Below are 15,806 nucleotides of genomic sequence, written 5' to 3' on the forward strand. Positions count from 1 at the left end.
AATAATAGCACTAACAAAAACACAGTGCAGCAGTATTCCTGCTTTAAGATATTGGCTCTTCTTCTACAGGTATACACTATATTTACTCTTAGCTGTAAATATTCAATGTTCTTTTTTTAAGGTGGAACCAATGTTGGATCCAGACAGCTAAAGGATGCATTTTTTGTCTAGTTAGTACACTGCATATAAACCAGGGATCCAATGTATAGAAGGATTGCAGAGTTGCACTATTTCTGTTAAAGACTCGATGAAGGGGCTTCTTCTTGTAGCAGTACATAGAAAGGTATTTCTGGCTGTGGCCAGCTAGGGTTGAATTGTGCACAAACCAACACTCACGGTTTTGTTGTGTATATAAAGCCCATGTTAGTTTTGATTAACGTCCCATTCTTGCCTACATACAGTACCTGTGCTGTAAATTACAGAAAATGAGAGCGACAGTGTGTGTGTCGAAGTGAGTCTGATTTGTGATTCCTTCTAAAATAGACAATTGTTGAATTTATGCTGAGTGTTATGCTCATTTAAAATGGGCATCAGCAGATTTGTAAGAGGTCTCTTGGAATCAAAGAAAGGATGGAATCAAGGCACATTTGTTTTTAGATGAGGCTCCTGATTTAACTAATCAACGTTTTGATGAGTGAGTTTGTGTCCAGTGTATTTGAAGGTCAAAGGTTGTCATCAGTGCAATAGGTTATGTACATTGCGAAAAATTACTTTAGCATTCAAACCATGTCTTGTGAAATGATCATGTAACAGATTGGTAATGTTATTATACCATATACCACACAGTGCCACATGCAACTCTGAAGAGGATAGCTTAGGATGTAAAGCATTAAGGCGATGTCTGTGTTGGACTAAATTCTGTGACTTGGTCAATATTTGATTGTTTACAGTGAAGTGCATTGTTCTCAAGTGGCCTTGGCCCAGGGGGAATTAGAAAATCAGTGCAGAGGTGAAGGTTGCACTTTCCAGTACTGATGGATAAACCACAGTTTCAAGGTGTAAACCTTAGTCTCAGAGAAAAGAAGGAAAGTGTTAGTATGTTTTGATTGTTTGCTCTCTCCTCACTACTCTCCTCCTTTTGTTTCAAAGTCCCAGATATTTATGTTCTGCTGCTATGTTTTGGTCTTCACTGTCCTCCAGTGTTGTTGAACGCAGAAGCGGTCTTGCTCTGATTGGTTTAACAAAGTGTAAAACACAACAAAATCCACAATGACACGACAGGCCACCTGAGGCATTATATTAGGTCCAACTCTCAGTCCTCCTCTGGTGAGCGGTAGTTTAGAGCAAGTCAGCTGTAATCACATCAGAACCATCATCACCATCATCACCACATGCAATGTGTGAAAGGGTTTGTGTTCAGGAGCACAGCAGCTGCATGTTGCCATTATGCTACTAGCGTGTATATCTATCATACTTTTAAAAAGAAACGTCTAACATGAAAAAAACACGACTCAAATGAGGTGAATGAAAGGAATGTGCATTAATAAAATAACATTAAATCTGACAAAGTAATGTATTGGATCGTTTTATGTCTTTGTGTATATATTCATTGGACATTTTATTTTTTCATCAATGAAATGCTTTCAGACTATGAACCTGAAAAAAGCATCCGTGTGGAAGTTTTGTTTGAAAGACAAGCACTTTATTATATTGCACGCTCCCATAAGCTCCATTACTGAATAAAGAAGGCACTCATATTCACAGTATACAGGCCCGAAATCAATGATTTTCATTCAAAAGGTGAATTGAGGTTACAGTTTAATACTGTTCATATATATGGCTTTTTATGCATTGCAAGTATTTAATGATAATCATATGAAAAACAGCCACATCTTTAGCTTTGATTAGACTTTAGCTTTTCTGATGATTTGAAATGTACAGCTCAAAAATATTTAATCTGTTTAATTAAGTCGAATAATTTGCTCAAGCAATAAAGACATACTTAATACTTCTATTTATATAGTGAGGCAACGTTGCATATTTTAAATCTGAGGCAATTTATTCGTTTTTTTTATTATCGCAACACCAGGATAATGTAAAGGCACTCTGTACTATATAGCAAAACAAGTAATTTCAAATATTCACACTACTGGCCCTCTATTTCTACGGAATGAACTCTGTTCAATGTTTTTTTGGTATGTCTACAGTCGGATTAACCACCCAAAAAATAATTTACTTTAAGAAGTTTCACCTACCGGTGAATTCAGTCGCTTCACCCTTGACATCTTAGCTGTGGCATTTTGTTGTTGGGTATGAAATACAAACCATGAAACTGAGACTACAGCTGCATACTTTGACAAGTTTGTGGGTTTATATACAGCCTCACTGCAAACGTGAAGAAAAAACAAGGTCAATGTTTTAAGTTTTTAAGTTGAAATTGAATGCACATTGTAGCTTAAGGCACAGGACAATCTGATCATCAATTCAAAATAAGATTAAGACCAGAAACTTTTAAGACAACAGAGCCAGATAATGTTTTGCTAACAGACCCAAGAATAAATAATATGTCACACAACCTACATAAATAAATAGCCAGATGGACATTTACATCACACACATACTGTACATGCAAACATATTCCTAATATGAGTAAGACATTCCTTAAAAGCAGCAACAATATTGCTTTATCAAAGATACATTTCACTCTGATCTTTGATTCTCAACAAGTGTACCGTATCTTTAGTAGAAATCAGCACTTAACAAAAGCTTCTTTGCATACAATCTGGCACCTTCAAATTACAGATTTGTATCCAATGTAAAACAATACTGGAAATTGAAACGTGAATTTACAAGGTCATACTTTAATGTTGGATAAAAAAAAAGAAAAGAATACTTTTTTTTGTCCCTGGGTTTAACAGGATTAAAGCAAGTGTGACAGAAGTCTAAACCCAAAGCTGATAACTGACCGTTATTGACTGCTTTTAAGGTATGTGAACCATAGAAGTGAAATATTTGTAAACTCATGCACTACCATAAAAAACGTTAAAGTTACGATAACTATTACATTGTTAAAAAAGCAATACGTAAACATGAACTGTAGATCCATGTAGGATCAAATTGTAAACATTACCACAAGTTACATAAGTAACATGATCACAATGCAAAAAAAAAGAAGAGCATAGTTTCCTGAAGAGATGTAAGTGAATCCTTAATACTTTAGCTTGACTGTCGTGTTGACTTACTTATGATGTGTTGATTTTTGCTGACAGGAAGGGAGAAAAGAAAAAATCAAAGGCAAACTTCAAGGCTCTCATTGTGGTGCGTCTCCAGTCCCCTTCTATCTTCACCTGCCTGCCTCCAGTCAGCAGAGACGAAACACAGTCCAGACAGCGAATTGCCTTCAACTCGAAGGAAGGAGCTTTGTCTCCTAGATTTCCGTCCAACTTGGTGCTGAACTCCACCATATTACCAGGATTTATGTTCAGCAGAACTTGTTTGAACTCATGGCTGGCTATTAGGACTATATCCCTGGCTGGGTCTTCCACAATTGCATCCCCGATCATCCCTACTGTCACCGCAAAGAGGTGGCTGTCAAAGCGCTTGATGTGGCAGGTGTGCTTGGCCAGAGCCTTAATCTCACACATCTCTTCCTCTTCTTGTGTACCGAGCAATATGGGCAGTGAAAAGGTAGCAGATGCATCCAAATTGGCAGCCGTTAGGTTTGCAACTGTATCATTCTTTGGTTCACATTTGGGATACTTCTCTCCATATAAGCAGCGCAGCCAGTCTCCTAAGAACACTGGCAACATGTTGATGACCGACTGTGCCCCGTTATCCGTATCAGCCACCCGGACATGCTTAAAACGGCCTATCCAGGTGACTCTGTGGCCATGCAGGTGGCTACAGAAGAGCTGCGTTTGGGCCTTGCCTTTCAATTCCCAGGCAGGTGGCCCGCACACCTGACTGTACTTTCTCCAAGTCAGTGTGGAATTGTACACTTTCTGTCCCTCTGCATGATACACATAGATAGAGAAGAACAGGATCACCATGGAGATACAGAGTAAGATGAGTTTGACTGGGCCGCGGTGGGTCAGTGAGTGGAAGACATCCAGAATAGACATGCTGAACCGTGTCCACAGCCGTAGGGTGACGGGGATGGCACAAACCACCAGGGTCACAATCACCTTCATCAGTTCCAGCTCCAGGAACCACTTGAAGACCTGGATTAAGAGCATGGCAGCGAGGCCAAAAGCCAAAACAGGCAGGGCAAACAGGAAGAGGAAGTAGGCCACACAGGTGCGCATTAGACCCACGGCAGAGGAACTCTGGAGGAGCACCACAGAGAACTCACACCACATGAAGCACACAAGGTATGGAACCAGGAAGCAGTACGTCCCTCTGAAACCACGCATCCTGGCCATGCTGAAGGTGGAACAAAGGGAAAGAGGAGAAAATAAATATATATTTTCAAAGGGTAAAAATAATAATTAAAAAAAGACTTGGACTGGACTTTAAAGCCCATTGACACAATCCAGTATTTGAACTGTTATTAAACAAACATCCAATAGAGCACTTTGCTCCTACTTACCTGAAAAACAGATAGAACAGGTAAACATACAGCAGGCAGGGGAGACTGAGCTTCAGCACCACTGACTCCCCTAGTGGCAGTGTGGCAACGGTGCGCCCCAGCAAACGGAGCACTGTCATTTTCTCTGGCAGGAACTGGGTCAGGCAGCACAAAGACGATGCGACCTGGATTAAAAGTACAAACAAAAACTTGATTTAGTTCAAGCTAAACTTTAAAAACTTGAGAATTCACACAAAACAATACTAAGGGTTTCTTTGAAGTTCGAAAATCGACAAACTACTAACTTGCTTTATTCTGTGTTGAAGTGTAACTGGTAGTAATATTGGTGAATATACCCGTGTGATTTTATGTTAATAGGATAAAACGTGCAAAACTGTGTTTCTGATCATAATGTTGTGCCAGTGTTGGCTAACCTCTATGACCATTGCCCGGCGTGCATACGTCGCAGCAGTGGGGCTGAGGCTCTTGTAGCTGATGGCAGTGAAGAATATGGCCACAGTGGAGAGTTCAGAACAGGGGATCCAGCCCTTATCAGCAACAGGGAAGGAGAAAATGACGAGGAAAACGGACACAATAAAGTAGAGGTATGGTTCAAGGTTGTTCCAGCCAAAGTTGGTCTCTGCTTGCTCCACATCCAGGCTGGGTTCAAAACGTGTCAGAAGAGATGTCAGGGCTCTGAAGTTCTCCCAAGTCTGTGACAGAAAATGGAAGAACAATGATAGGCCAAAGAAAAAAAAGACATTGCTAAAAGTTATAGGAGGAATATGGGACATTGGGCATTTGGGCACAAACTACTTTTGTTGTTGTGTCTCTTTGTATTTGTTAAGTGCCTCTTTTTACTCATTAAGTGTGTACTTGAAGTTGTTTTGTGTGTGTTATTTACGTTTCTTTGCATTTGGCATCTCTTAATATTTGGTATGTGTCTCTTCAAGTGAAATCTTTGGATTACAGCCATGGGGGGCTCTAAATCTTTATGCCCCTGGGCGTGTCCCCATGAATACTTTGAGTTAAAAATAAGATTTTTTAATATCCATAAAGCAGTACCACCAAAACTGCACATTTCGATTTCATGTTATTGCAACAGGTCAGATTTATTAGAATATTGGTGTGATTTTTGACACTTAAAAAAATGACTGTATGACTCTACTTAATGAGTTTCCCACTGGCATAGTTGGTAAAAGAGGCGTTGACAAAAAGGAAAACTTCCAACATAATCTACTTGACAGAACAGAAAACATGTAGAACAAGAATGCTTTTTGCAATAAAAAGAAATCACCTTGCTGCTTTGGAAAACACGCAATGTGCAGATGATCATAGAGATGAAGGACAGGTAAAAGACGAGTAAGGGGATGACAAAAGCAAACAAGTCAACTGTCAGGTTGCTGATGATGAAAAAAAAAATAAGAGCGTTGACGTGTTGCGTGGGGATGGCTGTGCTCAGCCACTGGACACCGGCCCGAGACGCCCAGTCCACCAGGTGCTGTTTCATCTCAATGATGGCATGCAGCGGGTACTGCAGAATCTGAAGTGAGGAAAAACAAATATACAGAGAGACCAGAGACATTATCATTCAAGAACCAGGAAAGACAATTAAGTCAACAAGCATAAAACATCCACAACAAAAGGTAATGAAGGATACTTTAAGCAGTATAGAATGAATTGTTACACTAGCTATGATTACCATTAAGCGTGATTTCATGTCCATGGCTTTTTGCATTCCCCCATTGTCCATCATCCCACTTCGGCCAAAACTCCAAGATCGTTTATAGGCCTTCTTGCATGTCGATGGTACCAGCTCAGCTTTCTGCTTTAAACACAATATCAGAATAGTTACAATTAAACATATAATGTCACCTGTGTGTCTCTATGATGACACATAACTTTTTATTTTTGCTGATGTGGTCTTTCACCTCCTCTCTTCTGTCATTAGGCGTATACGGGCTTTCAGTCTTGGCCTCGACCTGGCTGTCAGTTTGAGATGTAGAGGGGACAATACCTTGTGCATACTTTTTAGTCATCTCTACAAAGTCATCCAGGTCGACCATCTGAGAAGCTAAGACCACAGAAAGGAAGCGGTTATAAAAGCAAATGTATTATATTCTTGGTTTGTGTGTGTCCTCTGTCCGCATACTTACACTTATTGTTGACCATGCTCTCCAATACTTTCAGGGTCTGGCCTGAGGTTGGGACAGGATTCCTGCTTGCAGTGCCACCTACTGTTAAAGAATGACCACAACAACAGTTAAAAATATTTTCCTGGAGGCCTGCATGTAATGTGATATTCTTCAACATGACAGCTGCAAATACTGAAATGATAAAGGGGAATATGTGATATACTTGACCCAATGGAAGCTATCATTACAAGATGCTACTGCAATCTGAGCAGTCCGTAAGGCTGGATTGTTGTCAAAATTCATAAAAGGCTCGATATGGTGTTGATGTAGTCTTTGTCCACATGACTTTAATTCTGTGTATAGGCATGTTGTTTAAGAAATGTCAAACAAATAAAATATATTTGCAGGTTAGGTATAACCCTTCATCGTTATAATCTTTTTTATTTTGTATTACAGTTCGATATTCATCCCACCTGGCACTGCATTGACCTGTCCGACATTTTCCAGCATCTCAGACACAGCCACCTTTTCCTTCCTCTCGGGATTCAGTTTCCAGTACATCATCATGGCTGCTTTACGCACAGCCAGCTCAAACCTACTCTCTGTTGCCAACTTGCGCACGTCCACCTCATTTTCTGGGGTGATTCCTAGTAGAGGATGACAGACAAAGAACAGTTAAGAAACTATAAACACAATTACAGTTTATTGTATTTTGTAAAGGTACCTTTTCTCTGGATCCAACAGCGCTGCAGTGCCCTTGATGCACCTTTTCTTCCCTGTTTAGCTGCTTTAATCAGCCAATTAACAGCCAGACGACTATTTAGTTCTGTGTCCTTATCTTCAGAAAGAAGCAAGTAGTGCTGAGCCAGCTGAAATACAGACGGGGAGATGATATTAGGGTGGGGGCTTGATCTAACTTTATCTAAGTACAGTCACACAAAGTCAGCCATTAGTTTGCATGATACTCAAGGCACACTATTTGTATTTCTTTGGTAGAAAATGGTGACAATCTGAAAGTTCAAAGTGAAGTACATGTAACACAACAGATGACTAAACAACCCATAATTCCCTGTCGCTGTGGCCATCAGTGTCAATGTTTGTCAATGGCAAACAGCCTGGGGGAGGCAGGGCCCCAGAGGCATATCAAGTGACTGTTTTCTAATCTTAACTGTCATTTCATAACTTTCTTCTCTCACAGTTATCATTAAATGTGCTTGTTTATAGGGGGACGAGATCATGTGAAACCACATGAATATATTTCTGTCTGTGTTAGATACAACAAGCCTATCATCTCAAAAACCTGATTTATTAGAACGCATTTCAGGTTTCCAAGTTCTTTAATGTCATGTCAAGTGGGTAATGTCATGTGCACAATAACTACAATAGAGCAGTCATTTTCACATTTTGGATCTCAGGTTCCCCTCAGTAATGCTCATTAAATATATATGTGAAATATCAAATTGACAATGTAGTCGCGCTTCTCTCATACTGTAAATATACCTTACTTTAATGTACTGTGTATGTTCGCATAGCATGTCTTACATAATGCACAGCTTGTCTATTATAGTATAGGAGACAGCGTTGGATCATCTTATCTGTTCCTTAATGTATGTACATCCATGTACTGTCTTGGTCTGGGCACACATTTTGACATGTTCCCTTACACACACACACCCTGTGGTTATTTAGGTTATTGGTATTTGAAAATACATGACATGTAGCACAGGAAAGATTAAGCCACATACTGTAAGAAGCCACAAGGAATGTACCCTTTCAGAGCTAGTGGGTATTAAATGTAAAGGCTCATCTTCCACCTCAAGCCCCCCCTTTTTCTGCTGCCAGCACCAGTGCATATTTTAATATTTACAAATTCAGTGCAGTACTGCAATACACTGTAAAAGTGTTCATAATGATTTGTATGTCCGAAAGTGTTTTGGTGTATCATATGAAAAGCATGGAATCATCTTCCAAGTGGACAAAAATAGACACATGCTCACAACCAGACTGAGGCAACCAGCAGGACTGAAAACAATGCCAAGTGCCAGTCTGGGGGATTTAACTCACCCGGGTCTGGGCTCTGGCATCACCCGCAGTGGCCTTCTCTTCCAACTGCTCCAAAGACAAATCTTCCTCTGGTTCGTCATCTGGAGGTGAACAGAGGGGATCAAAAACGACTCTCTCAATCAATGGATTACATAAAACTGTCACTGACAAACTTGTATCAGAGAGTGCCTGTAATGAAAGAGCAGTGGGACACAGTGCTGATTTGTAAACTATATGTTAACGGCCAGTGATAAATGAATCCCCGTGACTTATCTTGTAACATGAGAATAACTAGAAGTCAGAGGATCAATGTGCAAATAGGTACATCTGTCTTTCTGAGCAGACATCCTGTGACAAGACCCGAGAGCTCCTTCAACACTGTTCATCGATACTATGTCACACCATTACTTGTAAATTGCATTGCGTTTCATAACTGCTTCTGTCAATCCAGTGTCCTTTAAGCACAAGGGTTCATCCTCTTTGACTGTGTTCCTATTTCAAATGTCTGAAATAGTTTGTTTCACTTCCAGCAGGGGGAATAAAAACATCAGAGTTTAAATGAGTAATTATTCAAATCAGTTACAAATAAACCTATAGGTATCATTACTTGTAAAATGTAAATTGGTTCCTTAAAAGTCCTTACAAAAGGTGAGTACTCGATGTCTTCAACAAAACAAAAAGGCTAGCCAATACTAGCATGTGAATCTTTACATAGGCACAACACTGCTTTTAACTAAATGCTAATGTCAGCAAGCTAACATATTCACAAAGACAATGCTAACATATGGATCTCTTATCATGCTTTCACATGATACGGTACAGGGAAATTGGGTCAATAAAAGGATTACCAAACTTTGAAAAATGGCATGAAATATTCTCAGAACCATATTTACAGTATATAAACCTCATAGAAGCGCCAAATAAAAGGTAAGGGATCACCAGTCATTATAATTCATGGTCTGGGCACTATGGATGTCTGTACCATAAGTCATGACACACCAGTCGATATCATGAAAAGCCAAAAATGCCAACCTGCTGTTGGTGCTAGAAAAAGGGACCATGGAAACACTTCTAGGATTCATCCTTTAGAATATAAGCACAGACATTCATGCCAATTTATCTTATAGTGGCTGAGATATTTCAATTTGGACCAAATAGGAGATCAACCAACCATCAGCATTACTAAAGAAGTTCACCAAGGCATGTGTTCCATGCACGGCAAAAGGGAAGACGCTGCCAAAGTATTTGTACATATGCCGACTACTTTTAACCTGCCAGTCATACAGTAAAGAGGAGAAGGTAATGTATATGTGGAGGCCCTTACTCTCTCTATAACTTCAGTCACTGAGTAAAACCAGTAGTCAACACAGTGTAGATGTCGAATTAAATGGAGCCATTGGATAGTAAAAACACCATTATTTAATTTAATGCAATTGCTGTATTCATGTCTGTTTATGTATGACACATGTTATGCATAGAAGCAGCCCAAGTTGCTTTACAAAACAAGATTAAGGTGACTAAGTAAAGATAAATAGATGTTTATCCAAGACGGGTTAACTCTGCTTTGATAACTTTTTAGGAGTGTCATTTAATCAAATACTCAAAGCAAAGGCATTCTTACCATCTTCTATATCCTTTTCATCCTCCTCGGCTTTCCTTAGTCTTTCCTGTATTATTACCCGCTTGGCCATGGAGGCAAAGGTGAGTTTAACAGTAGCGCTGGAAGAAGTTGCAGGATCCACAGTGGAAGCAGGAGGGGAGGAAGAGTCAGAGGAATCTGTTTGAGTGTTAAGAGCTATGGTAGCAGATGTGAAGGAGACAGATTTGAGTTTGGAAAGGGATGACATTTTTGGGATTTCAGGAGCAGAGCAGTTTGCAGTTTTGTTTGGAGGAGGAGAGGAGGGTTTAGGTGCAGGTTCAGAGAGCACAGTGGGACTTAATAGCTTTGAACCCTCTAAAGAAGGAAGGGAAGAAATGGTGTGAGCGGATGTTTGAGAGGAGAATTTACTGGGTTCTAAGGTGGTCTCTTTTGAGGATGAAGATTTTGCAAGGTCAGAGGCAGTAGCAGAGATGTTATTGGAGACTACAGGAGGAGAATTGATGGGGGAGGGAAGAGAGGGTCCATCCAGGATAGGGCATGCCCCCTGGGTGTTGACAGCAGTAGATAGGACATCATTCTCCATATCTTCTGGAATTAAAAGAAAAAAGTTGTTAGTAAATGATCATGTAGCTAATTTCAAGCATACACTGTAGCAAAAATAATCTAGGTCATTTATAATAGTGAGTGGTAAGTGAAGACACAGCTGTGGGCCTGACACTGTGAGCTCCCTATCAGAGAGGACAACATCCTCTGAATAGTTTGCACCTAAAACATGACACCTTAGGGAGTTTTGACAGGGATAGAAACATGAGTGAATCCGTGTCAACATTGTGAAAGAAGAAATACATAGGATAATAGAAACGCTGTTGCAACAACACATGCAACTAAACAAAACAAAGTGGCAATTGTAAGTAGCAACATTCTGTTGATCAGACACTTTCGTTAGAAATTAAAATATTAAGGGGTTACATTAGTTTGCCACATGCATCACATGGTACATGTGCGAGTATACAGTACGGGAACTCATGTCAGGTTCATTCTTGCCACTAAACCTGCGCCATGACAGCACTGACTAAAACAAAAAGAAACAACACGTACTTGGTCACTTAGTGAGCAGATGTCCACAGGATAAAAAGTAAATTGTCCGACTGAATTTAAAAGTTGTATCTGTAGTCCATGCTGAGCTCCATGCAATCCACACAGCTCTGCGCAACAAGACACGCACACTGGCAGGGGCGAAATTCTCATGTGTCTTGTCCATAACGACACCATAACTTTAGGGCCTGCCCTCTTGAAATAGTCTCGTCCTTGATAGGGTGAAAAAACTGCCAGTCAAACGACCAACACACCTGATTGGTTAGTATTGGCTTCTTGCTTTGTAAACTTGTGAGGGGCATTTTAACAATTTCGGTCGTGTCTTCGAAGGTTTTCTCACCGCTCTCTTTAAAAACTTTAAAAAACGAGTAGTGGGTTATTGGTGTCGAATAAGATATAAGACCATAGTATTTCAACAAAACGTTTGCAGTATTGAAGTGGATTATGGGGTTAAGGGTCAAAAGCTCTAGACCTACTCTTGAGTCTGACATTTATTCCATATGGCCACAATACAACGGTGACTACTGACAAGTAGAGGTAGGTTCCACTTTATATTAAGGCTTCACTGGAGGACTGGCAGTGGCCCTGTAAAGAAAGTAGTGTAGCTTAAAGCCAAAAGCTTCAACATTATGTACACCACTTTTAGCTTTACTAAATGAAAATGTTTATTTTTAAAGACCATATTTACATTGACAATGGGGCCTATGTCCTTACAATGCTATGGATAGTAAATGTTTTTACATACAGTATCTTCCATTAACTCACCCAACCTAGAAACGTTTCTTTATACTCATCTCTTTGTTTTATTGGAATTAATTTGTCAAGATTCAAGTAAATAAAATGATAAAGTGTTATGTTACTTTCACATAGCCAAATAAGCATTTAACCAAACTAACCCTTAGTTGTTCAGTACATTTGTTTAGTCAATATGAGTATCAATATGTACATTCTATGTAGATTTTTTTTTTTTTTAAAACGTTAACTTCTGCTTCAGAGGCCTTATACAACAACACGTTACAGGTGAAAAAAGTGATAATGTTTTATTATATTGTTGTCATATTATATTTGTTTAACACAAATGGTAATTAACCCTTTCACGCATAGAGGCTACAGTGGACAGCTTTTCAAAAGGTGTTTTCTTGTATATGCATGGGTGTTGATGGCATGGTTGCACACTAGGACCATATTGCATCATCCCATACACTGCCAGTCAGTGGAAAGTCAGTGTAAGTGTATGATACATTTCTCTAAACCAAGATGGACGACAGAAAGCCAGATGGACCGAATCACTCGTCGATATCTTGCCAATTATTTTATGGAAAGCGCCCCCTGCAGGTATAACAATGTTGGTGACATCAAGTAACAACTAAGTAATCATATAATTCATAAATTGTCAAAGTATTGATTTTATGTTTGCAGGAAATTATGATGAATCACCTGTCCACTAAAGTGGACGTCATGCATCACTGGCTATATTTAAACTACAATTCATACTGTTACTGCTACTGTTGTTCTTGAAAATACTTCATTTGCAAAATCTTTTTGGGCCTTAAATCAATATACTTATGTTATTATAATGTAGTTTTAAGTTTGCACATCTTTATTTATCATTTTTTCCAAATGTACATGTCTGCAGTTCAAACTTTAACGCATACTGTCCTCTCATATAAAACGTTTTTTTTCTAAATTTGAAAAAACTAGATAAAAAGAAACTAAAGTTAAAATCTTGTTTGTCATGCCCCAAGGGCAATAAAAACACTTGGTAAAAAAATCCTGACTGAGGTTTTCATAATTCATGCATGAAAGGGGTACATACTATGTACACTTAAAGTTGCATCTAATATTCTTATTAATGTTATACATAATCATCACAATACATGCTAAGCTATAGGCCTGCTTTGAGAAAACTGAGTCTAAATATGAGTATTGTGCACTCCAAAAGGCATTGTGTAGCTGAGGTTTCATATAGCCTACTAAAAGGACATCGTCCACCATAGTAGCTTTTCTCTTTCTCATTCACTCTCTTTTGCCTGGAACAAGACTGTCTGCTGGCATTAGGAAACATCCCACTAGCATATAGGTCTCTGATTACAGCCCATTGCAAATAAAAGCACCAGCCCCGGGGCTTTTTACCTGTCTATCAAGATGCATTTGACCAGCCCTTGCGGTGGAGTCATGAGAAGTCATGGAAAGATTGTAATTGTTCTACACCTCAAGGCTTTATTCAAAACGTTGACCGACTGTCCTCCTGAAAGCACACAGACACATTTAAAATCCATCTCTCCCTCCAGATGTGTGTTAAAGGATGACACATGCTAATCCACTGATAGTGTGATCTGCTTACGCACAGCCCTTACATTGGAAGGCAGGAAAGAGGGGTGGAGAGACATACACTTCTTATATTTGTCTGCATGTTTAATTGTGGTCACTTTTCTTTAAAATCAGTGCTAACTAAACTACAGTAGATAACACTGACACTGTGTTTTAAAGTAGCATTGCACACTTTTGAGGTATACTTTTACTTGAGCATTTCCATTTACTTTCTACAATTCACATATTGTACTTTCTAATGCTGTACATTATTTTACAGCTTTAGTCACTTTACAGCTTTTACAGATTCAGGTTTTAGTTGCAAAATATAACTCAACTAATACATACTGACAAGATATTGAACATTACTCGGCAGTGTATAGAGCAAAAATAAACAGCTCCATCTTTGGTAGGTGCTTTCAAGTAATGAAAAAAGTGATTGCATCGAAAATAATAACAAAGTTATGCTACAAATTCTAAAATGGGCCATTCTGCGTAATGAGAACTTTTATTTTTGGTACTTTAGGAATATTTTGATTAGGGAGACCAGGGACAGTTGCAACACGGGTCGGTTGTAACACCTTCAATATCTCCAATCACAAACTAGCTAGAGTGATGAAACTCACTCTGCACATGCGCAGTTAGATGGTATTATCGCTGAGAAAAAAAGGAGCCACGTTTGAATTTCTCGCGTAAGATATCAGCAAAAGTGTGTTTCTGAGGTAAAATATTAACTAAAATGATATGATGTATTTTTTGGATACTGTCTTGACTTCAAATGTCTAGGAATCCAAACTAGTATTATTAGAATCACTGTTTTGTAAGCTACAAATATAACTAGCTAAATATGGGTCAAGCTAGCAATCAGGCAGGTTCACAGGGGGTGAAAGCAAGACTGGTGGTCCTGGGATGGTTGTAACGGGACGGTTGTAACATGGCACATTTACAATGATGGCTCATTTGCTTGAATGATCAATTATTCATTCAAGCATACAGTTGTATTGTTGATTGGTGTGCATTGTCCCTGTAAAAATAAACAGAATAAAATACTGTACAGTAGGCCTAAAGTGTGTGTGTGTGTTTACAGTATGCCAAATGTCAGAAAGAGGAAGACAGACAGGGGAGTGCCACTTGCTCTGCTGCAGAGGGCCTCAAATGAAGTTGAGAAGGGCAAATCATTCAGGGAAGTGGCAAAGTCCCTGGACATATGCCATGTCACCCTGTACCGGTTCCATACAAAGAGGCTGAGGTTGGAGAGTCAGGGATCACACACACCCCCAAGAGTAGGCTACTGGACACCAAAGAAGGTGTTCTCAACAGAGCAGGAGATGCTTTTGAGAGACTATCTGATGGAGGCAGCTGATTTATATTATGGTCTCAGCTCAAAGGAGGTAGGTCTACATAATTAAGGTAGAAGCACCTCTCAGAGAACAGTTTAATCCTTCACAGAGGATGATGCTGTGTGTTATCTGTTATCCTGTTCATTGTTCATTGTTTGTTGGAGGATGTGTGAGTGAAACCCCATTCAAATCTTGTTGCCTTAGAATTTGACAGCTTTCCCTATTTGTTGTCATGTAATGTGAAAAAAGGTAACCGTTATTAACATGTTACAACCGTGCCTGGCATGTGCTACAACTGTCCCTGTACACAAGGACAGTTGTAACAGTTGAGTTTTAAAAAAAAAATACATTTTCCAACCTGTACTTATTTCATAAAAACATCTTAAATAGATTGTTTCAGTAGCTGACATATTGATAATGTATAATATAGCAAAATGGCTATCCTATTGTAAATGTTTTTTTACTTATTGGGGAAAAGCCCAAAAAGTGTTGCAACTGTCCCTGGTCTCCCCCTACATAGACTTTTAATTGAGTATGATATTGAATGGAATACTTTTACTTTTAACAGAATATATCTACATTGTGTTGCTGCTACTGTTTCACAGGTTAAGATCTGAATACCTTTTTCACCACTGCATACCACCACTCTCTAATCTGGAGGCCTGATATCAGTTGTTCATTATGTTTGTGTTTGTCCATTTTCATCATCAGCCTGTAGAGCGCTGCTTTTTCACACTTCACAGCATCAGAGCATGCTTCAGAGGCGGGGCTCTCCG

General features: G+C 39.2%; 1 protein-coding gene across 2 annotated transcripts; it reads right to left on the reverse strand.

Annotated features, from left to right (window-relative positions):
- Positions 1-117: 117 nt before the first annotated feature.
- On the reverse strand, positions 118-11,495 carry wfs1a (Wolfram syndrome 1a (wolframin)). 2 transcript variants are annotated; one of them, XM_034120816.1, is made up of 12 exons: positions 11,384-11,495; positions 10,307-10,873; positions 8,707-8,786; positions 7,367-7,511; positions 7,116-7,289; positions 6,664-6,744; positions 6,439-6,581; positions 6,210-6,335; positions 5,805-6,050; positions 4,942-5,220; positions 4,529-4,692; positions 118-4,362 (listed from the first exon to the last, which is right to left on the reverse strand). In XM_034120816.1, exons 2-12 carry the CDS (start codon positions 10,866-10,868, stop codon positions 3,183-3,185), a joined length of 3,180 nt encoding a protein of 1,059 aa, XP_033976707.1. In that variant the 5' UTR covers positions 10,869-10,873; positions 11,384-11,495; the 3' UTR covers positions 118-3,182. The 2 variants fall into 2 exon arrangements, with proteins under 2 accessions (XP_033976707.1, XP_033976708.1); XM_034120817.1 differs by lacking the exon at positions 11,384-11,495 and having other exon boundaries at positions 6,210-6,332; positions 10,307-10,868.
- Between the last annotated feature and the right edge of the window lie 4,311 nt (positions 11,496-15,806).

Source organism: Trematomus bernacchii, unplaced genomic scaffold (genome assembly GCF_902827165.1).
Source record: "Trematomus bernacchii unplaced genomic scaffold, fTreBer1.1, whole genome shotgun sequence".
NCBI classification, from domain to species: Eukaryota; Metazoa; Chordata; class Actinopteri; order Perciformes; family Nototheniidae; genus Trematomus; species Trematomus bernacchii.

Coding starts and splice junctions, on each gene's coding strand:
- wfs1a (XM_034120816.1), bottom strand. CDS start 10,868: ATGGAGAATGATGTCCTATCTACTGCTGTCAACACCCAGGGGGCATGC. Junction 6,051..6,209: donor ACATGAAATCACGCTTAATG/GTAATCATAGCT, acceptor TCCTCACTTCAG/ATTCTGCAGTACCCGCTGCA. Junction 4,693..4,941: donor GCCGGGCAATGGTCATAGAG/GTTAGCCAACAC, acceptor CTTTTAATCCAG/GTCGCATCGTCTTTGTGCTG.